Raw genomic sequence first — 18643 nt, 5'->3', positions numbered from 1 at the left:
CCCATACAAGCCTCTAAAGTGCTGGGAGTGAAAAACAAATGTGTGCAGGCTAAGCAAACCTAAAAATTTAAGAACATATTGGCGCCTGTTTTCTGCACTTAAATATAAGCCTTTCAAGTGAAAAAAAAATATGTTGAAAAGTTTATATTTAAAGGCGCAGAATGGCACTGATGTGTACTTCACTTCCTGGTTTGCCTTGGCATAGCCTGGGCACGCGCACAATAGCTGTGCTTACCGTAAAACTCTTCTGTGAATGTGCCAGGCATGTTCCTCCCCCTTACTTTCAGTCTCACGGCGTGCATACCTTTAGTGCTGAGCATTGGGGAGCTACGTTTTGGTGCTGTTCCCTATAGCGCAAGAGTTCTGAGCATCAGCCAATAAGGTTTTTCTGTGTCTAAATCCAACCTTTTAATGCAGTATTTAACCTGCATTCACCACTCATCCTATCTGGAGAAGCAGTTATTCCAGCAAAAGAAACTGTGCACTAAGGTGGCAGCATTTTACATTATAAAGGAAGGCTGAGGCTGGATCTCTATGATGGTTATAGATGCGAGAATAAGATTCCATTCAGTTCACAGATCTAGTGACTGCAGACTTTTACAACATGGCCATCTATTTATCCCAGCGGCTTCTGTGGGGCTTAGAAAATACAACAGTGCTGATGGAGATCTGCTACAAAGCACAAGTTTAAACATACTGGGAAAATGAGTGTTTTGCTTTGCACCATAGTCTGCAATGCTGGATATCATTTGCATCAAGAAAGGCTTGTTGTAATTCCTCCTGATTAGTAACTGCTTTCCAAACCTAGGGCACTGCCCTTTATCACAGTAGATCCTCACCATAACAATGACTACTATAAAAAGCTTTCTGATCTTGCTGCATAACCACAGTCTTACTCAGTGAAAAAAAAAAATCCTGCCCTGATTAATATGCATACCAAGTTCAAAACACAGCAGATTTTCAGTATGACTGTATCTGTACCTGCATCGCGTTTAGCAGAAAGGCCATACAAAGGATTATTTACCAGATAAAGTGTGCAGTTGTCCCACTAGTAAGTAATTGATTTTCTGCTACTTTTGTGTACTGTAGTCCCTTTGGGTTTCCTGTGAGATGACAATCTTCTCACTTGCCAGAAATGCGCTTCCCCTCCCCCTCCCCAAACAAGGTCCCCATGGATTAATATGCATGCCTACTAAAATCTTATATTGCTCACAAGTTTCATGTTTCTGCTAATTCAACCACTTTCATGTAGTAAATTAATGTGTCCGATGTATGTTATTTTTAAATGGGTGAGACAGAAAAATATATGGCATTTAACATAGAAGAGTTTACAGAACTGTTGTAAAGACACTAACATTATTTGTTTTCAAAGGATGAAACTTTTAAAATGCACTAATTACAAATATATATATATATACACATATACTGTTTTTAAAAATCATCTGAATTATCATTTTGCTGAATCTGCTGCTATACATCCACATTCTTGTACAAATGCCTTCACAGATGCCTTCATTAATATCTAACATATTGTTTCATTTTATTAACCAGAATATGTCATATCTGAAGAAGGAATGCGCATGGTCCTGAAAGCTCACATACATTAATATTGGAGATTCCAGTCAGGACAAGCCCTCTTTTCACTTCCTAGCAAAGGCTCTGCAATTTTGACTCTAGACTTTACTAAACCTCCCTACAATTTCTCTGATCAGTATACATGCATCAACCTCTACCCCTCTCCTTTTACTCCATATCACTCAGTAGTGCTGCCTCTTAGGAAGAGGTCTAGCATGGCTTGAAGCTGTGGGGTGAAGGGTTGTTTCCTCTTGGTTTCAAATGTCCCTTTGCTGTTGTAAATGTGACTAATGGTCTCCTTTAGATAATGCCTGGAGACAGACAGACATAAGGCATGTATTTCACATACACTTCAGGATTAAAGCTGCTGGGAACACCCTTTTCTATCCTGATTCAGTACTCTGGGCTGTTCCTGCAGAACTGTTTTGCTGCTCTACAAACCCGTTATACCATAGCACAGAAATTCCCATAAGATTGCTTTCCATCTAAATCTCTGCTCCCTTGTATTTGTCTGAACTGTGTCACCCACTATCTCCATTTAGGCTGATTTATTGTTACTGAACATCATCTCTGATAGAAAACAATCATTACTTTTCTAAACTAAAGTATCTCCCTTACCAAGATAGACTTTTATAATTATAGAACTTCTGAACAACTTTTTTAAAGTAATTAGTACGGTCACTTCATTATAATATTCAAGGGTATTTTCAAATGGTTCTAGTCATTAGTTGCTGATTCCACAGACCTGAAATATAGCCTACTGTCAGTTCCAAGAGTTGTTCACCATATAAAGGGTTAAAAGAAGAAAGCTACTTCTTCAAAGTAGAATTTACATTTACAACATTTATACTGAATTACCAAAGGTAAACAGCAATGTCAGATGACTGACTATTAAGACATACTTTTTTTTTTAATTTCCCAACTATGTGACAGAAATGGTAGTTTTCAATTACAGCTTTGATAACTAAAAAATCCGATTTTATCATAAAAAGTTTAATGCAATGTTTCATCCCACCAACATATTAAAACTGACTCATTGCTAGTATGGTTAATATATTTTATTGATCAAAAGTACCAAACCAAACAATTTAAAGTAACTTAGATTTTAGTCATAGACACTTTGTTAAAATACACCCACTTCATATAAATAAAGGAGGGAAGAATACAGTAAAGTAAGAAAGGGCACACCCCCGTGATGAGCATGGCGTGCACCTAAAAGATAAATACACTTTGCAAAAAGAAGTCAATGACCTGATAATGACTGCAGAACAAGAATACCTTTCTCAATAAAACACAAAAACATATTAAATAAAACAAAAAAGAAGAACTCATCTGTTAATTCTTTCCGTTTTGGAAATTATGCCTTATTAACATCGTTTTCTTCCACCTAATAAACCCCGCTGAAAAGAGTTAACGTAATCGCATCATGGGCTCAGTCTGTGCTTTAATGACTTCTCGGCTCTCCCGTTCACGCCTGGTAAATAAAAGACATCACCCCCCCCCCCCCCCCCTTCTCTTGCAGACAGTTCGCACCACCAGATATATATGCCAACCTCCGCTCAGTCCCGAGTTTTCCAGACACTACACAGATCGGAGCATGTAACAGGATATCATTGCACTTTTCACATAAAATAAATTATTATTGCACATTTCTTTAAAGACCAAAGGCACTTTCCTAGCGCTTTCTCGTAAAAAAACAAAAAATTATCTCAACATCAAATTCGCAGACTCAGCACTTCAAGATCTCAAGTTAAAGACGCAAGAAAGCACCTCCCTTGAGGATTTATTCAAACTCCAGCCCGCAAAGAATACAAAACGCAAAAAGAAACCCACCTGAGTCTAAAAGATGAAGCGGCACTTACCTCTGAATAGTGATTACTTCTCCACTTTACCATATAGCTGCAGAAGTGAAATAAAATTAAAATACTCCCGAGATCTTTGTGCTGTAGGAAAAGAAAGATGGAAGTAAAAAGTAATAGGAGGGTAAAACCGCCTGCCTTCCAGTGTCCCTCAATTTCTCTTTCTCAATCACATCAGACTGACTGTCTTTGTCTGTCTGACAACCGCCATGTTGACATCAACATCAAAGCTCCCACCTGCTGCTGTGAAACTCTGGGAGTTGTAGTTCTCTCTTCCCCAGGGTATCGAGGCCAAGAACCGGAAGTTACAGTCGACCTGGACTACAATTCCCACAATGCCCTGAGACAGGACATCGGAGAAAGGACTACAAACTGACGCAGCAGGGACTACAGCCCCCAGGAAAGCATTTAGAGCCTGCGAGGCCGACCGATGTCGCCCCGGCTTAAAGTAAGGGAGGGAAAACTACGTTTCCCAGTGTACAACAGGGCGCTAGCGTACGGCTGAGTGTGGCGCGGCTCGGTTTCTTTCCTACAGCGAGATATGAAACTGGTGAGTGTTGCGGGGTTTGTGCCCGTTACTTCCGGTAGGAGGCGTCCGGGGCGCTGAAGCTGCTGCACAGCCTTTTCTGCTCCGGTGGATTGGAAACTGCAGCGAGATAAACTCGTTTTCAGTTACCCCCACCGAGGTTTGGGCCAGCGGCTCAAACCTGTCAGATGTGAAATAAGTTGGTGCTGTTTGTTAAATCGCTCCTTATCTTTGTTGGTTGGGGGTGGTATTGGACTGCTGTTTCTGTTTACAGGACAATAATACAGTGTTTTTCTATGGTATAACCAAACGTATTATATGTAGGTACTTTTTCTGGCCCTGGTGGGCTCACAATGGAGGGTAGGGTCATAGGAAGTTGAACTGGGAATTGAACTCCGGTCCCTAAGTTCATAGCCCACTACTTTAATCATTAGGTTACTTCTGGATTTACCCCACTGTAGGCATAGAGTTGTAGTCTTGCTTTTCTTAGTGAATGTGATTGGAATTTAGGATTTTAGGTCCCTGTATACGATGGAGTAAACTCTACTCTGGCAGACAGAGCTACTAACTTAACTCAGATCTGAAAAGACTTTAGTTACATTTCAAACATTCTGATGCATTATGGTACTTGCAGCGCTAATTTCAATAGGTATAATCGGCAGGGCTGGCCAGCCGTTAAGCAGACTATGTAGCTGCCTGGGGTTGTGGTGTGGCTCTAGTGTTTGCCAGAGCCTTCCATGGTTGAGCCTGTTCCCTACCTCTTCCGGCCCAGCCAGAAGAGTGAAGAAGCATGGATGCTGAATCAAGGAGGTTTAATAAACAGGAGTGGAACTGAGCCTATCTAGTCCATTGTAAGCAGGGAAGCCAATTAGGATGGTCTGAGTTTCCCCTTCCCATATCAGCCATCATCCCCGTTTACGCAAAACAAAACAAGCAAACCCATGAGCTGCTGCATCCACATTGTAGGTCCATCTGTAACAGGTCTAAAGCTGTTTCAGCTGGATAGGCAATTCCTTAAAAGGTGGAGGACAAACGTTGTGGTTTTTTTTTATTTATAACAACTTTTTATTTTATTTGAAAGCTTCCCATATGTAGATATATGAAATAACAATTGAATATTACTAAAACAGCTTAAAAATTATTATAGCTGGTAGAAACAGCAATTTTAAACTCTGTATTTTGTGCTCATTTTTCTACACTAAAAACTAAATAAATACACAGTATACAATACAGATGGCCAAATTTCAGTGAGGATAACCTGTTTCCTAATGGTCCATCTTAAATGTTGTAATCTGCCTAGGGAAGCCTGGTGTTATAAAGATGATAGAATATGTTGAAATTAAATGGAAGTAGAATTAAACTCTTCGTTCATTGGGGCACATGTAATCACATCATCTGTTTTGCAGAACTTTACCTTTTAGATACACATGGATTATTCTGTTATTTGAGCATGTTTCAGGGACAAGTGGTTTATAAGTCAAAATAATAAAAAGTATTTTCTGTCAAACAGATCTCTCATTTGGGAAACATAACTAAATGGACTATAAGCCCCTAATGCTGCCCATTGGTTTTCTTATATTTTGTTCTTGTGATGGCTCATACTGTGCCAAAACTGGAAATACAGTGAGACAGAATAATAGAATTCAGTAACATCCAAAACTTAGTTTTTATGTTTTAATCATCTTTATTACAAGCAAAACATGTTGGTTGATAAGCTTCATACAGAACAAGAAAAAAAAAAAAAACAGTAAACCATCCAACATGGCACAATGAAAACTGTTACTCCAAGAACCCTTCCCCTCCTGTACTCCCCTCCCTCCCTATAAGCCCACCTGACTGTTTCCACCTGCCAGAATAACAACAGATGTATAGAGCAGTAGGACTCAAATCATTTCATCATAAGTAAATTCATAACACAGTTTATACCAAATTGTTTAACCACACTTTGGTTTTGCCTTCGGGTTTAATAAGCAATACCATGTGCATGTAAGGTCTCGATAAACAAATGTAAAAATATGCACTAAATATGTAATACAATTAAACAGTGATGGAATATTCACATAGCAGGCAGCCAACAGATTTATTTTTCACGGAAAATAATCAACTTTGTATAACTTGTCGACTAATACTATGTTGCTTGCTATTTTGTATTTTGGCGGTGTATTGTTTGCCTGCATAATAAAATCGCACTTGCAATTATTTTTCTGACACGGCTTTAAGTAACAGGCGCTACCATAAGAGGCAGACATGGTCGTATAATTAACATTATAATTTTATTTGTATTTGGGTAATGACTGAGAAAAATGCTATTAAAAATTATATTACAAAGCATGAAGTTGACTTGGTTAATTTCTGCTGTATATCAGCCAGTAGTAAATAATAGTAATAAACAATATTAAGTGCATTTTTATAATATACCACTGCATTCTTCAAAACAGAAGGAGCAAGTTACCAGAAACTATCTAGGCACAAATTAAAAAAAAAAAAAAAAAAAAACAATTTCAAATGCTCCCAGGTTTCAACCTAATGTTAAATGTGGGATATGAATGTCATAAATAAATAGAAACTTTAAATGTTAAGCATCTGATTCTCATAACATGATGTCTGTTTTAGTGGCCTATTACCAGGAGAAAAAAAATCTCTGCACGAATATAACATGTGCTAGGGTGTCCCTGTAACCAGCCCCTCCAACTGACCACTGATTAAGATTTATAACAAATTAGTACTCTACCTATGAAAAGTTATCCTTTTTTATGCTTCCTATGTGTACATCCGTATTATTCTCAAGCTGGCATGTTTGAAAATATAAGTGAGATTAAATAAAAATGCTACCAACAATAAAGAACGACAACATAGGTCGCAGCTCATAGGTTTGCTTGCTTTGTTTTGAGTATACAGGGATGACGGCTGCATGGGGAAGGGGAAACTCATGGACCTAATTGGTTTCAGCGTTTTGACGTCACTTCATCTCCTGTGTATTAAACTTCCTTGTGCTGAATGGAGGGACTTTACTGAAGTACATCCCCCCCCCCCCGCACCTCCTCCACCACCACCACCAACAGGAAGCCTGCTTCAGAGCAGTGTTGCCAGGTGGGCGGTTTTACCGCCCAATTGGGCGGTTTTCCGCGACCCGGGTTGCGGTTTTTTGGGCTCCTTTTTGGCTTCGGGGCGGTTTTTTCGCCGGCTTTTTTCGGCCGCGGTGGGCGGGGTTAATGACGTTTCTGGGCGGGGTTAGTGACGTGGGAGGCGGGGTTAGTGACGGGGGAGGCGGGGTTAGTGACGGGGGAGGCGGGGCCGATGACGGGGGAGGCGGGGCCGATGACGGCGGGGGCGGGGTTGATGACGGCGGGGGCGGGGGTGATGACGCGGGGGCGGGGGTGTCAGGGGCGGGGTTTGAGTTTGGGCGGGTTTTGGGCTGGATTTTGGGCTCCTTTAGGCTGGAAAAAAATTTTCCACCTGGCAACCCTGCTTCAGAGGGAGGTGGGGCAAAGAGGCACTTCAGCTTGGGTCTGTGGTTACAGGGTCCACGCAGCACTGACTCTCCTTTAGGGCTGCATAGACCCTGTAAGCACATCCAGCCTGGGAAGGAGGTAGTAGGTGGCTGTGTCAGGCTCTGTAGCAAGAAGGGAAAGGAGGATATGCTGAACATGGGGTGGGGGTAGGGAAGGGAACATGAGAGGAGAAGCTGCCTAACTGGGGAGGGAGGGGGGAATTTTTTAAAGGGGACCTTGGGGTGATACCGTTTTGCCACCTTGTGATCCTGAGACAGTATCAGGCGAATTCTTACCCGGACAGTTCCCCTGAGGCAATTTCCATGGGACAATTCCCACTTAAGGGGGGATAATTCCCACCAAGGACTTTTCTCCCTTCTCATTTCCCACCCTCCCTAGCCTTTTTTTTTTCTGACTGTAGCTTCTTTCTTGTATCGGGTCCCATAAGTGCTGGTGTTGCTTTTTTTTTTTAATGGCGTCTGGAACAAGGAGGTTAGAGCAGCATATGGGTGTACACAGAGAGCGTATAATAACGGAATAACTTTTCATAGGTAGAATAGTAATTTGTTATCTATATAAATAAAACCCACCTCAAACGTTCTGAAGCTCACTCCATGGCAGTGAAGCACTCAACTCCTGTACTGTTCAGTAGGCTAGGCTATGACCTATGAGGACCACTCACCCTCACTCATAGACCCGCCCTCCGCCACGCTCCATCTGCACATAAAATGCACCCTCAATGTTCTAAACCTGACTTTGTGGCTTCAGGGTTCATAAGTTCGAAGCTCTGTAACCACTTTTAGTAATAAGGTATCTGTGCCCCGCCCTCACGTCAAAATGTTATGACGTCGAGGGCGGGTACTAATGACCACAACTACACTCGCCGACATAGGCCCCGCCCATCCCCCTACCCTCCCCATCCACACACGTCACTCCCTTCCTCCATCCGTCCCACTTCAACCCCCCTCCCTCCGATTTGAACACCCTCCCTCCCTTCGTGTTACTGCCCTTCTTTCGCGTTCCTTGAAAACCTCCCCCGAAGCCTCTGGCTACTACCCACCACCCCAGGTCGCTCGCTCACTCCCCCACTCCCCCACCCAGGTCACCGCACTGCCCACAACTTTGCCGCTCCACCCGCCTCCCCCCCTTTTCTAAGAACGGCCCAATCCCCCTCCATTGAACTAACACAGCCAATACCTCAGAAACGCAGCAGTACAGAACATCGCTTCTCTTTGGCTCTTCTTCCCTCCCTGTGTCCCATCCTTCCGGAACTTATGTCACACGAGGGCGGACACAAAAGGAGGGAAGAAGACCCGAAAGGAAGCGATGTGCTGTACTGTTGCGTTTCTGAGATATTGGCTGTGTTAGTTCAATGGAGGGGGTGTGCGCCGTTCTTAGAAAAGGGGGGGAGGCGTGTGCAGCGGCAAAGTTGTGGGCGGTGCGGTGACCTGGGTGGGGGAGCGAGCGAGCGACCGACCTGGGGTGGTGGGTAGCGCCAACAGGGACGGAGGAAGGGGGGGAGAACCGGTGACCGACGATCTCGGGGGCTGGGACGACTGCAGAGCTCTGGGGGAGGGGCATGGATGGCCTGGCTTGCTGCCATGCATCGGAACAGAAACACCTTGCTAGCGCCCGTTTCATTCGTTTCAGAAACGGGCCTTTTTTCCTAGTAAGTCATAATCAGTGTGTCATTTTGAGGGGCTGAATTAGTTTGAACCTAGTTTGGGGGGATATGTGAGAACATTCCCCCCCCCCCCCCCCCCCCACATGAACTACAGTTTGTATTTATTTATTCATGACATTTAGATCCTGGATTAAACATGAATTTGGTTGAAACCAAAGTTGGGGGGTGTGGGGGGGCATTGCCCCCTACACAAACTGCACATCTGGAAGGGGAAAGGGATGTGTAAAGATAATGTTGTGTGAGGGTACTGGAAGAGAAAAGGAAGGGAGATTACTTGTCCTAGTGTGTTTTGTATTTTTGGGGTTATGGGTGGGAATTGCCCTAGGTGGGAACTGTCCAGCAAAACAGTGTGATAAGGCAGTGGTCAAAGCCAGAAGGATGATGAAGGCTGCTTAGTGAAAGGCATAACCAGAAAGGAATACTGTACTGGTTGTTGGCGAGGCCCCACTTGGAATATTATGTGCAGTTTTGGAGGCTTTGTCTCGCTAGTGACACAAAAAGACTTGAAATGGTTCAAAGGAAGGTAACAAGTATGGTGCCAAAAAATGTATAAGATGAGACTTGAAGACCTGAATATATATATCCTAGAGAACAGGGGAGATATAAAGATATTTAAATACTTGAAGGATATTAATATACAAACAAATCTTTTTCAGACACAGGGAAGTGGTAGAACTGGAGGACATGAAATTGACATTACAGGGTATTAGACTGAGGTGTACATCATGGAGAGCATGTGGGATGCCTGGAATACCCTCCCAATGGAGGTGATGGGGACAAAATAGTGATGAATTCAAAGATATGTGGGATAAAAACAGAGGAGACTGGCCCTGCGGCAGCAGAAGACATCTTATTAATGCATCTCCTGCTGCTGGCTGTGGGTGAAGCAGTATTGGAAAGCATTGGCATTTGAGAAGGGAAAGAGAGGAGAAACCCTCTGACTGGTTGGAGGGAGGGAGGAATCTCTAGTTGGCTGTCTGGTGACTATATGGGAAGGAGTGAGAATTGGGAGGGGGGAATTGGGTGGGTGGGAGTAAGACTGGGAGGGAAAAAGCATTGAGCAGGCTGGTGGGCATGAGAAATGTTGAAAAAGCATTGGGGGTGTGAGAGAATGGGGTAAAAGCACTGAGTAGTGGGTATGAGTGGAGGAAAGAGCATCAAGTGAGTGGATGAGTAGTCTAGTCAGGGAAGAGTGCAAGAAAGAGAAGAAAGGAGGAACAAGGGAGGAAAGAGCCTCTAGACAGGAAGGAAGAGGGTGAACATAGTAAAAGAAGCAAGAGAGGGACAGGAGGAGAAGAGCCTTGTTAAAAGATGGGTCTATGAAGGGCAGAGAGAATATGGAAGTGGAACTGGAAAATAAGTTGAGGAATAGGAAGCTGGATATGGGGTAAGAGCAGTGCCGTAGCGAGGGCTAATGACATCAGGGGCGGGTCGCCGCTGCGCACCCCCCCCCCCGGGTGCAGCATGGCGCGACCACCCCTCTGCGGCGCACCCCCCCCCCCGGACCGCATTCTTACCTGCGGGAGGGCCGATCAGGAAGTAACCTGTTCCGGGGCAGAGAGAGCAGGGAACCAGCGGGGCCGGTACCCCCCCCCCCCCCCCCCTGAGCGCGTGCACCCGGGGCGGACCGACCCTCCCGCCCCCCCCCCCCCCTTCCTACGCCACTGGGTAAGAGAAATAGCTTAGATGGTGGGATGGGACTCTGCCAGGTGTTTATGACCTGGACTGGTCACTGTTGGAAATAGGGTATTAGGCTAGGTGGACCCTTGGTCTGACCCAGTACGGCAACTCTTTTTCTAAGGGTTGATTTACAGGGAAGGAGGTGGTCAAGGAGTAATAAGAGAAAGGTATATGAGGGTTTGGGAAGGGGGTGAGTACAGGGGATGGAAATAGACTAGGGAGTGAGTGAAAGACAAAGGGAGAATAGGCTGGGAAAGGAAAGAGAGACGGACAATGGAAAGTCAGACGAGATGAGATGGAAAGGAGATACTAAAAACAAATTGGGAAAGTGGAAAAGAAATTGAACCAAGCTGGTTAGAAAAATAAAATAAGACATAGAAAAGAAAAATATATTTTATTAAATTTGTAGGAACTGGAATGCATTAGCTTTGGGAAAAGTGCATCTTTCTATTTTTATATTTTGTAGCATACTGAAGGAAATGCATTTCTGTTTCTCATTTACTGGTACTGCAATGCTTATAGAGTCTGGATTGAGATGTTTCCATTTCAGTTTTTGTCTGCCTGTTACTTTCTAATTTATGGTAGTTGTAATTTACGGTCTCTTATTCTGTATTAGATGAAGGTCTGTCCGTGTTCTGCATGTGTGACTGAGGTGAAGGATTCTGTTAGCATGTAGTTCCTGTCTTGAGATCTGCTGCAGCCCAGTTTGTTGATAGCTGTATTGGTGGTGCAGAACATGGTGTAATATTTACGGTACAGTGTTGTCCCACATTCAAGCTTTCACACTACTTCTGATGACATTTTGTGTTCTGCTTTTCTATTCAGAGAGTTTTGAAAATGGCTTACAGTAAAGCAGGGTTCTTATAACAGTTTATAGTTAGGGTTTCTGTTTTTTGGTTATCCATAACCCTCCCCCCCCCCCCCCCCCAAAGCACTTTCTAACTTGCAGTCATCTGGCTACTAATATTGATGTCATTGGAGTTGGATCTGCTTTTCCTGACACGAAAGAGGAAGCAGCTTTAGCCACACAGGCCTAGGGAGGAGGTAGAGCTGAATGTTGGCCATATGGGCCCAGGCAGGATTGGTGGCTGCATGGGGCATGGCAGAGGAATCAATGGGTGGCCCACACATGTGGGAATAGGATTTAATATTCCACCTTTTTGTGGTTATAAACAGTGGCTTACATATCATATACAAGTACTTATTTTGTACTTGGGGCAATGAAGGATTAAGTGACTTGTCCAGAGTCACAAATAGCTGCAGTGGGAATCGAACCTGGTTCTCAGGCCACACTGTACTAACCATTAGGCCCCTTTGCTGTGAAATTATGTGGAGAATGAAGGCAGCTCTGGAAGTGGGATGGAGGGGGGGGGGGGGGGGGTAAAAGGGTAAAGTATGTTGCCATAAGGAGCAGCAAAAATCTAATAGGTTCAGAGAGGCAGGTGGAAAACATGTGCTGGGGTTATGAATGGGAAGGAGGAGTGTATGCTGCTGTAAAGAGAACTGGGGAAGTGTGTTGGGGTAGGGAGGGATGGGAAGGGGGAGCGTGATAGGGTGAGCTTGGGGGAGAGGGAAGATTTCATAAGTATTGGAGTACATTCTGGGGTCAGTGAATAGAGAAGGGGATGTCTGTTACTGTCGGTGTGTGTAAGAGTTTTTCCTTCCTTCCTTTCTCTCACTTGTAACCTGTTTGTAGACTGTGCAGGCTCAGGGAGGAGATGGAAGTAGGGAAGGGAATTGAGAGAGTGTATATGATTGCTGGTTACAATGAAGGGGCTTTTAAAAGTGTGCTGGGATGATGAGGGAAATTTAAACACCATACTCTACCTTATATTTTGCATATCTGAGATGTATTAATTATTTCTTTGTTTCTAATTTTCTTGATATCTAATGTACCTTAATTGTATTAATTGTATCAATACTTTGCACTTCTCACACCTTTAATGACGTTTGTCATTGCGGCATAATGTAAGCCACATTGAGCCTGCCAAGAGGTGGGAAAATGTGGGATACAAATGCAGCAAATAAACAGGTAGACACGTTCTAAGTTTAATAATAAAAAGTATGTGCAAATTAAAATCTGTCTAAAAATAAGCCTGTAACTTAATTTTGTGATGTGAAAGCATTGATAATCTATAGATTTTTAGTACCCTACCAAAAAAAAAAAATGTATAAAACCTTTTAAAGGGGTAGCTGTGTTAGTTTGGTGTAACAAAATTGGCAGAGGCAGGTGTCACCTTATGCCTTAACCCATTAGTGTCCAAAGTTCCCAAATGGGAGCTTATGGGAATGTTGGGCACTAATGGGTTAATAAATCAGTCTATGAGCTTTTGAAGACTAGTTCCCTTTGTCAGATGCTTGAAGTGAAGCTTCCCCCTCCCCCATGTGCATAATCCTTACTAAGTACAACAGAAGTTCCCCTTTTGTCAGATGCATGAAGTGAATTCCACCCCAACCCCCCACATGCATAATCCTTACTAATTACAACAGAAGAACTTCCCCATCTCATCATTTCTCTTCCTGTGACAAGAGTAGCATTCCAGTGCTTCACTCCCACAAGCCTTTCACAGATCCTACCTACAGTCTTTAACTACACAGTAAATGTCAGCAGATAAAGACCCACATGGTCCATCCAGTCTGTCCAACAAGGTGGCCAGCCGGGCCCACCATTCTGTGTGGTCCCAGTCACTCATGCTTAAATGCTGGTTGTCGAGTCTCCACCATGCCAACCATGCATGCAGGCAGCCAAACATGATGTAGTCTTGGTTATCCCCAAGTATTGCTGACCAATATTCAACTTACCAGTCCTGATGTTACCAACTTTATGTCCTAACTAGAGCTGCCTTCCATTATTCCCACATCTATTGCAGGCCCAATCCTATCCAGTTTCTGCTGATAGTTAAACTAGAAGCAAAAATGGCAGGCTCTCTCACACAAAGGCTAGGGAGATTGGAGATCTGTAATAGAGGTTTTAAACCCTGAAAAAAATGCCCAGATATATTAGCCATCTTCTAGCTTCTGGACATTAATACAAAAATCTGTTGAATCCTAAAGTAAAATGCCAGATAGCTGTAAATCTCAACGTGTCGGGGCCTGCACACATATGAGAGGGCCTTCCTAAACATTTGGACCTTAGATATGTGCCTTGTTTGGCATTGGCTTAATATTGCCCTGCCCATGGCAACAGATAATCAAGAAAGATTAATATTTAGCCAGAAGGTTTCATAGTAGAAATAACAGCAAAGAAAATGAAATGAGGGTGAGCCAATTGCAAAGAGGCAGTTTTGGGGGTGGGGCAGTTGAAGGGAGGTAATTTGGGGTGGTGGGATAATTGGGAAGGGCAGGGCAGTTTGGAGGGTAGTTGGGGAGTGTTTTGGATGGTTGTAGTGGGGTAGTTGGGGGTGGTGCAGTCTGTGGGTGGTAGGGTGGTTGCAGGCAGTAGTTTTGAGGGTGGAGCAATTTGTGGAGCAAGATGACAGTTTAGGGGATGGGGTAGATGCAGAATGTCAGGGCAGTTGCAAGGAGTAGTATTTTGAGGGAGGTGAGGAAGTTGTAGGGGTAGCTTTTGTAAGTGGGGCAATTTACAGGTTGATGCGGAGGTTGCCCAAAGTAGTTTTTGGGGTAGGGCAGTTTGCATGGTATTGAGTTGCAGGGGACAATTTTTGGGGTGATGGTGAGGGAGTTGCAAAAGGTAGTTTTGGAGGTGGAGGCAGGGCAATTTGGAGGGTGATAGGTTAATTGCAGAGGGATAGTTTTTGAGGAAGTAGTTTTGGGGATTGTGGGCTGTTTGGAGAGCTGGAAGAGTAGAGAAGAGACATGGGGGCTCATTTTCAAAGCACTTGTACACACAAAGTACCATAGGTTGCTATGTTACTATGGTACTTTGTGTGTCTAAATGCTTTGAAAATGATCCCCAAAGTCAGTTTAAAAAGAGGAATTAACTGATGTTTCATTGTATATAAGTTTCTACACTACAGAAGCTAGAACTTCTCCATAGAAATGCATTGGACCATTTTGTTTTGGGGGGGGGGAGGGGAGCGCTTATGTTTCTGAAATTCTGAGTTCGTACTGGCTCATTGTCGAACGTGTATGTCTCTTACCATTTTTTTTCCACATGTGAAAAGTTTCATCCCATCCCATTCCATTCCATTTTCAGAGACGGATAGATAGAGTACATTCTCAGCTCCTTTTGTATAATTCTTTGTAACTTCCATTGGGTTAGAAAGAATACAAACCTAACCCATTGCAAGTTGGATAATTTGGGGAACCATTTAATAAGACTGTTGAATTTGCATTTGCTAAATTTCCCTGTTATTCACAGCTAATTTTGGGTGGACTTGAGCTCAAAGTGGGTGGACACACAATTTTCTCTGCCCCCTCCCCAAACTCAGAATATAAATATCTGAGCTGGCGGGGATCCTCGAGGCCCACCAGCTAAATACCTGCTCAAGCTGGGCAACTGGAGGCAGTGTCCTAAGCGGACATTCTGCTGAGCCCCCCCCCCCCCATACATACTTAGTTATCAAAAACTTGAGCGTACATTCCAGCTGCCCAGCTTGGAAGACTTCTGACTGAGGAGATATCTTCAGCTGGCCAGGCTTGGGTAGTTCTGGCAACATCAGCAACAGTGGACCTGAGTCCAAAGTAGGTGGGCCCCTGCCCACCTGTGACTGTAACATTGCATCATGAGTTAAGACCTTTTTCCTATGTACCGCTAAGGTGGGAAGGGTTATGGGCAAAGGGCTCAACAGAAAAGTGAATTGGCTAGCATTATACATTCAATTTCATTAGGATCAAGTTGGTATTCCTTCAACTGAATTGAACCTCATCATATCAGTCATTTCACCCATACGATTTATTTACTTATCGGAATTCATTAACCATCTTTATGAAGAGATTCACCCAAGGTAGTGCACAGCAGGTACAGTTTAATATAAATCTGACAATTTTGTTAACAGCATAACAATAGTAAAATGACCAAATATAAGCATAAATACAGTCAGTGAGGTAAACCTGGGAACAGCAAATGGAAACCTAGTAATGGGATGGACATGATACAGTATCTGAAATATACACATTTAACAACACTAGAAGAATCATATAACAAATATGATAGTTTTCTTGAAGTCTAAATTACTGAGAGCATTTGCAAAGCAGCTACTTGGTCTATACACTGTACTTTTCCTTCACACTAGTGCTTAACTAGTCTTCAGTCAGGGATAGTGCCTTTGTTCAGTACTGCTTAATCAATATGTCCTTCCTTTTTATCCATGCTGTACTAGTACAGAGAAGCTGGTTGTGATTACTTCCTACCAGCAGATGGAAGAACTGAACTATAAGTTTTAAGACTTGTGCCATGCTCGCTAACCTGATCATGTTTCCCCCCTCCAAGCCCATCATTGACTTCCTGTTAAGCAGCAGATCACTTACAAGACATTATTGCTTACCTTCAAAGCCTTACAGACCAGTTTTCCTGTTACCCTATTCACCCGCCGTTCCCTGAATGATCACCGTTTGGTCTTACCTGGTCCTAAACTGGCAATTTTAGAGTCAACAAGACATTGGGCTTTTTTCTTCGCTATCCCATTCTTTTGGAGTTTACTGCCATTAATCCTCCGTGCAGAATCTTCCATAAAACAGCTTAAGACCGCTTTGAAGACCTGGCTCTTGCATGATTAGGAGGGGGATGTGGTCTCAGGTCGTTGGATGCTGCTCCTGTCTTCTCACCCTTTTTATCCCTCCCCCAGTGTCTTTGTCCTCCCCTACATTCTCAGTGTTTCCCCTGTCCTCTTGCACATTTTTGTTGTCTTGTATGAATGTAGTTCTTTTCTTACCACTTTTTTGTTGTAATTTTTATATTGCACTAGAGAGCTGCACAGGAACGGGGATAGCGGGATTCCCGCAGATACACAGAGATCCCCTCCAGGATCGCGGGGATCCCGTGGGGATGGACCCGGGTCCTGCGAGGTTCCCGCAGAACGGAACAGATGAGCGAAGGGGAAACAAACTACCCTGTCTTCAAGTCCCTCCCTCCCTCCCTCTCATTCACCACTACTCCAGCCCTGGATAGCCTCCCCACACATACCTTGCATCATTCTGGTGGTATAATGGCTTGCTTTGGTGCAGGAAAGGTCCCCACGCTTTCCTGCCCACTGCCACTGATCCTTTTGCCGGCACTGCCGCTTGTTTAAGATGGTGCCAAGACTCACTCTAGCCCATGGACTTTAGGCTGGCGAGGCACCTGGCTCCGGTTTCCATGAGGCCATTGCCAGCAGGGGGGGGGGGGGCATGAGGATCCCCATCCATCCCACACACTTGAGGATCCCCATCCCTCCCACACACTTTTCTCCCCTGGTGCTCCCCTACAGCAGGGCTAGGCAGTTCATGAACTGCTTTGATTCTGACCAGCTTTTATCCCCCTGTTGTTCATGGGAATATAGGGGTTTTTTTTTTGTTTGGTTTTTAAATAAATAAACAGACAAAAGCAAGCACACACTTGAGCAGAGCCCAAAATTGGGGAATGAGTTAAGACCAGGAGGGACTCTAGTAAGTGTGGCAGCTGTCACTTGGCAAGGGAGGAAGGTGTTCCCAGCATTGGCTGCGGGTAAAGGCATGCCTGCTAGCCGTTGCTCTTCAGCGTATGGAAGCTGCTGTCTTAGCACCGCTGCCTACTTCCCTTGCCCTGCTTGGGTCCTGATGGGAGAGTCAGTAGAAGGGGTTCAGTGGGGTCCTGTCCTGACCCCACTCCCCATTCATGCCCCGTGAACTTTGGCAGGAATGGCAGCCATTTTTCCTCCATTTTGTAGGTCGGCGCAGGCCGTGTTCTTAAGCTGGAGTTGAGGTGGAAGCAGCATCCTCCACCCCAGCATTGTTGATCCCTGGGATCGGGGGATCCCTCTTTTTCTACATATAGCAAGCGCAGGCCAGGGGCGTAGCCAGACCTCGCAGCAGGAGGGAGTCAGAGCCTGAGGTGGGGGAACAATTTTTGTCTACTGCCGATACCCCCACCGCCCTGCCGCTGCCTCCTCACCCATTGCTGCAGCAAATACCTTGGCTGGCAGGGGTCCCCAACCCTCGCCAGCTGACATCTCCAGCGCCGGTCTCGGGCGTGGCTGCGTTGCCTGCCCTGCTCACTCTTCCCCCTCACGTCCTATAAGCTCCTTTTAGTGAAACTGCTCAATTTCGCTAAAAGGAGCGCAGGACGTGAGGGTGAAGAAAGAGCAGGCAACGTGGCAGTGCCAGAGACCGGTGCTGGATAAGGCTTCAGCTGGCGGGGGTTGGGGAACCCCCCACACCAGCAAAACCAGGGACCCAAAGGAAAATTGAGGGGGCCCAGGCCCCCATGGCCTCACGTAGCTACGCCACTGGCGCAGGCTAGGGGGCAGGCATCCTCTCTGGGGGTACAGTCTCGGGTGCTACAAAATATGTGTACTTGAGGACCCTCGAGGTGCCTGTCTTGGGGACCAAAGTGGCAGAAATGAGAGAATTCATCCCTTGAGGGGGAACAGCAGATCGGGACTCTGGGAAACAGCTAGTGAGGACAGAGGAGTTCTCTCAGGGAGTTTCTTAGTGGACCCTTGGAACCTTGTTCCATTCTAGCTTCAAAGGGGTCATTGCAGCTTGTGTCCCACACTCCAGATAGAGACCGTGCAGTCTCTACTTCTGTGCAGCTGGACAGGTTCTTATTTCTAGACCGAAGAGGCCTCTCCGCTTATCCTTCATCTGTATGTCAAGCAGTTCCTCCAGCTTGGCATCTTGGGCAGATACTTTCAGTTCATGGCTCTGCCCTTCGACCTTGTAGCTGCACCATACACCTTTTCCCAAGGTT

At 44.7% G+C, this 18643-nt stretch overlaps 1 protein-coding gene and 1 long non-coding RNA gene across 2 annotated transcripts in view; one reads left to right on the top strand and one right to left on the bottom strand.

The window, feature by feature from the left end:
- Positions 1 to 3658, bottom strand: part of LOC115465153 — an 83327-nt gene extending 79669 nt beyond the window's left edge. The window contains exon 1 of the long non-coding RNA XR_003941334.1: positions 3438 to 3658. This is a non-coding gene — a long non-coding RNA (uncharacterized LOC115465153). The remainder of the gene's footprint in view (positions 1 to 3437) is intronic.
- Positions 3659 to 3857: 199 nt separating this feature from the next.
- The window catches only part of INTS9 (integrator complex subunit 9), a 221256-nt gene continuing 206470 nt past the window's right edge, over positions 3858 to 18643 (top strand). Inside the window, exon 1 of the mRNA XM_030198704.1 lies at positions 3858 to 3984. Within this exon, the coding sequence (XP_030054564.1) occupies positions 3976 to 3984 (9 nt within the window). The 5' untranslated portion in view covers positions 3858 to 3975. The remainder of the gene's footprint in view (positions 3985 to 18643) is intronic.

This window comes from Microcaecilia unicolor, chromosome 3 (genome assembly GCF_901765095.1).
Source record: "Microcaecilia unicolor chromosome 3, aMicUni1.1, whole genome shotgun sequence".
Lineage (NCBI taxonomy): Eukaryota > Metazoa > Chordata > Amphibia > Gymnophiona > Siphonopidae > Microcaecilia > Microcaecilia unicolor.
Note: the sequence above shows the minus strand (reverse complement) of the source record. Positions and strands in the feature narration are given on the sequence as shown.